The sequence below is a fragment of the Nannobrachium achirus genome, assembly GCF_963921795.1.
Source record: "Nannobrachium achirus genome assembly, chromosome: 13".
Lineage (NCBI taxonomy): Eukaryota > Metazoa > Chordata > Actinopteri > Myctophiformes > Myctophidae > Nannobrachium > Nannobrachium achirus.
In genome coordinates this window covers 18,726,282-18,732,565 of record NC_137833.1, presented here as the reverse complement: position 1 = coordinate 18,732,565, position 6,284 = coordinate 18,726,282, and the positions used below count along the sequence as shown (strand labels likewise).

The 6,284-nt window shown below is 42.9% G+C and overlaps 1 protein-coding gene across 3 annotated transcripts in view; it reads right to left on the bottom strand.

The window, feature by feature from the left end:
* Nucleotides 1-6,284, bottom strand: part of btaf1 (BTAF1 RNA polymerase II, B-TFIID transcription factor-associated) — a 36,414-nt gene continuing 30,130 nt past the window's right edge. For all 3 annotated transcript variants that reach the window (XM_080739939.1, XM_080739940.1, XM_080739941.1), the window contains 8 exons: nt 6,039-6,180; nt 5,713-5,843; nt 5,203-5,325; nt 4,680-4,832; nt 3,919-4,130; nt 3,348-3,507; nt 3,095-3,265; nt 1-1,421 (listed from right to left, as the gene is read on the bottom strand). In XM_080739939.1, coding sequence (XP_080596065.1) covers nt 1,284-1,421; nt 3,095-3,265; nt 3,348-3,507; nt 3,919-4,130; nt 4,680-4,832; nt 5,203-5,325; nt 5,713-5,843; nt 6,039-6,180 — 1,230 coding nt within the window. In that variant the 3' untranslated portion in view covers nt 1-1,283. The remainder of the gene's footprint in view (nt 1,422-3,094; nt 3,266-3,347; nt 3,508-3,918; nt 4,131-4,679; nt 4,833-5,202; nt 5,326-5,712; nt 5,844-6,038; nt 6,181-6,284) is intronic.

Here is a 6,284-nt window from a genome sequence, read left to right as displayed (position 1 = left end):
ATTATTATTTTTAAAATACTTTTGTGACAACTCTCAAGTGCCAGTTTCAACTTGGCCCCGAGATTCAGTCCCTGCAATGCTGCTTCAGTGCAGTGCTTTTCCAAGTTAAGTTTTCACCATGTAAGGAGAAAGGTTCATAACAGATTCTCCCATTTCTTCTATTATAAAAAAAGAAAAGACCATTTCCTAGGCCAAACATGAGAATGTGCTTTACAGGCATGTATATAGACTGCTGCCATCTGCAGGATGGGAGTCTTATGTCACTACACATCCACTATGCAAAACCCATCCAAGCCACATAGTAGCACAAACTCACCAAAACACATTGCTTGCTACAAAAACAAAAGGAGCAGCGTGGCTTGACCGTGTGGGTTCTCTTGCAGGCTCTTCACATCCACCCCCACTATTTCCCTTAGTTATACTAAAACTAGATTCCTATCCACAAGTCCAAAACCTTGGCAGGTGTGGTTGGGTATTGGGAGTGCTTTTAAGACTTAAGAGCTGGGGGTTGGGGGTAAAAATGTCTGTTAATACTGTACAATTGCAATATGGCATGATAAAAGGGTGGCATGCTCCAAGGCTAGCACCTGCCCCAGCAACTAAACCATAACTCAACTATGATGATATATTGTGTATACTGGAGAGGCCACATAATATCGTCCTATGCAGTAGTTGTCTGCCTGTTAAGGGAACCAAAGCAGATGTCTCACTAGGCAAAAATGTAAACAAATATTAGGAGACAATCATTGCAGCTGGGTAAATCACTATTGGCAGCTTCGCAACTGGTCTTGAGGAGAATGTATTCTGACCGACGTGCCACACAGAGACATTGGCTCCTCCCTCCGCACTTTGCCTAGATTTGAGAAATCAGGAAATGGAGGCTGTATAATTTTCTTTCTGAAAATATAATATTTCAATCTTTCGTACATTTGTTCCTAGTTATGTGCCGTGGGCCTTCAGCCAGAGAGTCGTTTTCCGTGGCCGTGTGTCGTCACTCTGAGCCCATGCTGGCTGGGATGACGGTGTGTTGATGGTGGGTGGGGGGCAGGGCAGTGGTTCTCTAAATGGGGCCCAGGGACCCTCAGTGTTCCTTTGAGAGAGTCCCAAATGGACCCTTACAGGTCTGCAACTGAGAGCGTACAAATGGAACCAAGTTGGTTCCATTTGCACACTCTCAGTCACCGGGTTATGGGGGAGTCCTTGAAATTAAAAAAAAAAGGTTTGAGAACCACTGTGGCATGGCGTGTCGGTGTGGTATTTGACAGCGGCGGTGCTGGGTGCCACTACAAGGAGTGCATGAAGGTGTCGAGGTCATACTCTGTGTCGTACTGCTGCTGGTCCCACAGCTCTCCCAGGTCGTCCAACACAGACTTCATAGAGGCCTTCCCTGAGGTGGACGGCGAGGGATCACTCTTCTCACCCTTGTTGTCCAGAAAGAGACATTTAACACATTGGTTAGGAGGTAAAAGGCTGGGAGAAGATATACGTCTGTTGTAGGCAAGCTTTATACGCATTATGTAGCTCCGATTTTCTGAAAAGCTAAGCTCAAGAACAGTTTCTCAGAACAGTGGGAATGTTTTGATTTCATTTGTGGGTCAGAAAATTACAAACTCAAGCAGCCTAAACCAAGCACAGAGACTACATTACTTTCTGTGTCATCAAGATCAGATAATTAATTCTCCGATGTTGAAGACAATGAAAAATAAAGATAATCGAGCGCCTCAACAATATTCCTGGTGTGCTACTTCTTTTTCATTGGTAATTAAGTATGGAAACATCAGCACAAAAACGGCATCCATTATACATCAAAGCAACACATTAATGGGTAAAGAATGAATTAAACAATCACTAGTACACCGTCTTAAGTGAATCCCAATTCAAAAGACATGGGGTAGTTGTGGAACCAAACTAAGTAACAAAGCATTTTAGACACTTTGCAGATAAGTGTATAAAATAAGGAATTATCCTAAAAAGATAATCTGAACGAGTAGATACGACATACTTTAAGCATAAAAAGAATATTAAGGTTGATTTTGTTCCGCTTCTTCCAATCACTCTGACTTCAGGGACATAATTTTCTCTGAACTGGGATCTTATAGGTCAAAACCCTGAAGAGAACATAAGAAGCCTTATCCAGAGTGAAGAGGTTGAGCAGCTGGTCTGTGCCCATGCTTTACCTCAGTGGTGCTCAACCTGTGGGTCGGGACCCCCAGGGTCCCCAAATTATTTTGGGGGGTCCCCAGATGATTTACTTAATGTGAAACATTGTTTTCTCTTTCAACAGTCAGTAAACAAACCAACATGAAGTTTAAGTGTACAGATTTCAGTGTACAGATTTCTAAAGTGACAATTGAAGGACTTTAATACCTCTAAAATGACAAATTAAACATTGGCCAAATTATCAAATATTAAGAGGCATTGACCAAAGGGAATGATTGATGAGACCTAGTGCCGACACCATATTGGAGGTTCGGGCTAGGTTTGGTGAATCATTCAGTTCAAGTTGAAGGAGGTGGTCTGATCGTGAGATCAGCCACAAAAAGAGACAACTAACAGTGCGCAACATAGAGGCCCCCCCCCCCCTTGATTGATTAGATTAGTTTTAGCTAATAGCATAATGTGCTTTCGTTTGGAAAAATGCGAATGTTGTATTTCTGTTTATCACTTGGTGTATATGTATTTTTTTTTTTTTTAAGAGAAAATGAAAATAATTGCAAATATGGACAAAATGCGAAATAAGAAATGTAAAAATTTGAAATCATTGCAAAAAAAAGTATAATATATATATATATATATATATATATATATATATATATATATATATATATATATATTATGAGGCAGAAATTGTGAAAATAGACATATATATTATGAGGCAGAAATTGTGAAAATAGACAATCTACATGCTCACAACACCTCGCGTTGTTGCGAGGTGTTGTGAGCATGTAGATCTGCTATTTTCACAAGGTCTACCGTGTTGTACAAAAAGTAATGCCTCAACTCTTAGTGCTCGGGTGGGGGGGGGGGGTCCGCAGTTCTAATATGATTAATTTGGGGGTCCCGGGATTGAAAAGGTTGAGAACCATTGCTCTACCTTATCCAGAGTGAAGAGGTTGAGCAGCTGGTCTGTGCCCATGCTCTGCAGACTGGAGTTCTCCTGGCTGATGATCGTGTTGGCGATGCTCATCTTGAACTTCTGCAGTCCCATGATCTTCTCCTCCAGAGTGCCTCGTGTGATCAGCCTGTATACGTTCACCACCCGTTTCTGTTGGGACAATGGACAGGATGTGTAAATACACCAGATTTAGCAAGGATGCTTAATTTAAAGCGTATAAAGTAAAAGGTACCTGTCCTATCCTATGTGCACGATCCATGGCCTGCAAGTCCCTCATGGGGTTCCAGTCATGTTCGACAAACACCACCGTATCTGCGCCCGTCAGGTTGAGACCCAGACCGCCCACATGGGTGGTCAACAGCAGCACGTCGATGGAGGGGTCATTATTAAACCTGAAACAAAGTGAGATCAACAAACCTCTTGATCAGGTGAGGAACATAACTATCACTCTAGATGAGTTTCAGTTAACTTCACCAGGCATTTTCTGGTCATGCTATGTTTGTTTGAAGCTAGGGGTGTTTCTGTTCTGCCACAGCATTAAAAGGATTTGTCAGATCTTTCTTGTTGAATGTGGCTGGAATAACACCTCAAACCAGGTTAATAAACCTAACACCACCACATAGTGCTTACTTCAGATTGTTTTTTCCACTTTCAAATTTTCCTTCAGTGTGCCTTAGGTTTCTTTAAGTTCTCTTTAATGGGGTAGTCTGCAATAATTTGGCAACAGAAACATTTACGTATTGATCCCAGTTATTGCCCATTTCAGCACACAAAGTTAACAGGACACCAGAGACCCCACTGACCTGGACACTATGGCGTGGCGCTGGCCGGCCGGCACGCTGCCGTCCAGCCTCAGGTAGGTGACGCTGGGCAGCTTGGGCTTCAGCAGGTCATGCTCCACGATGTCCAACATGCTCTTCAGCTGACAGAAGATCAGCACGCGATGCTGGGCCACCACAGCCTCAGTGCCTCCCTCCGCCGCACCGCTGCCTCCCAGGCCGCAGTCCAACAGCAACTGGAGAACAGGAGAACGCACTCCGTCAGGCCAACATTGACAAAGCTTTCTGTCAATAAGGGGAGGGGAAACTAATGGTTCCTGGATACAGTTCTACAGCTTGTAGTTTCAGCCAAGCAGCATGCCTGGCTGAGGATGCGTTCCAGCCATACTGCTAATTCCCACAAAGCACACCCTGCACACCCTTTCATGTGGAAAACCAAAGTAAACTGAGTAGAGAAGAGGCTTGGCGAGCCAGGAGTACATAAGGAAAATCAATATCACCATTATTTAAAATGTTTGCCTCGATAATGATCAACTATTCAAAAATGTAAAAAGAAAAAAAAAACAACAACGAAGTATAATACAGAGATTAAGTGGTTAATCAGACCAATCAATAGCCGATTATGAAAAAAAGCTATTAGAATGTTTGTGTATCGATTCACTGATATGACAAAAGAATCTCTACATGAGCAAGATTAAGTTGGTTAAAGGTTCTAAAGGTCAGTTTGGATATTTTGTCCTAATTGCCCAGCCCCGTGCAGTGCTGTATGTCCCATGGAGTCATACCTGTTTGAGAGCAGAGAGTTTGGGTGCATGGGCTAGGTCTCGTAGACTTGAGTTCTGCACTGCCAGCTGCTCCGTTACGCGCTTGTACTCAGGGTGCTGCGGGGTCAGCACCAGGCTTGGGTGGTTACACAGCTTCCTCAGGTACTGTAGAGCCTAAAAATACAATTCCAATGTGCATTTTTACCATAAAAAAATATATACAGTATATGTTGGCAATTTGAGCAGAGGTGGGTATCTAATCATTCATTGTTAACAATTAAGTCCTATATTGTATATGCCATACCATATTGAAAACAAAAACCCACATAAGCACTTCGGTTCCTTAAGTCAATTGATTGAAGACATCTAAAATGTTACTACATTTCTAAATTAAGGGATTTAGTTATCCAACTTCAATCCACATTAGGTTTTAGTTTCTCATAGAGCATTATTTTGCTTGCTTTGGGTAACACATTTGTTCTTTTTAAAATACATCTCACTTTCAAATTAAACTCAGTATACGTCATATGTAATCCATGTGTACCTGGAACACGTGACCTGTTGCCTTTAGTTTGGGCTTCTCTTCTTCTTGCGTGGAGGGGTTAGAGATTGTGTCCTCCACGTTGACCTTGGCTCGTGACTTGGCGAAGTCCTCATACAGTTGAACCTGTAAGCAGAGAGAGATTCTCTCACCCGTTTTATGTCTGTGTGCCTAAGTTGATCAGCTAAATTCCAAAAAAGCCATTTCGATTTGTGTGCGTGAATGCATGGGTGAAGAGCTGCTGTTGGCGGTGTGGTACTTAGGTATTAGGTTAATCAAATTAATATATTCGAATATTTCTGGGTGACACCATTGGACGACAATGTATACAACTGGTTAATTCAGACAAATCTGTCTTTACTCAAAAATCTATCCGAATTTTCCTCATTGAACTATAGATATATAAAAATAGATAAAAAGTGCTTCTTGATTATTTGATTGATCCAATAAGTAAATCAACAGAATGACGGCTAAGAAAATAAAGCAGAGTTGCAGCAGCAGTGGTAGGCCTACCTGTAGGGGGCTCAGGGTGCAGTAGTAGTCCTGAATAATCTTGGGAGGGAGGTCCTGCAGCACATCTTCCTTCATCCTCCTCAGGAGGAAGGGTAACACCTGTCGATGGAGAGCCTCCATGGCCAGGACGCCTAGGAGACGGCACAGAGTGGAAATGTGAACATGAGCAGGACTACAACCATCGATTCTTTAATTTCGTATTAATTTTGTATTAATACATCTAATAGACGTGTTAACGTCCAAATTCATTTGCATCATTTCATTCATTCATTCTGACTAACAGATTAACCAAGGTTGGCTGCTGATCACCAGAGAGACCGTCCTACCTGCCTCCTGCTCCCGTGACGAGCTCTTGGCATCCCGGCTGGCCAGGATGGGTTTGCCGTAGCGAGCTGCGAACTGGCGCTCTGTGCCCAGGAAGCCTGGCATGAGGAAGTCGAACAGGGACCACAGCTCCAGAACGTTATTCTGAGGGACGAGGAGACGGGACGTACGGAGGAAGGAAGAGAAGTTAGCCACATCACAAGCCAATCAAGACCTCCCATGATGACACTGGCACAAGCAAATCATTT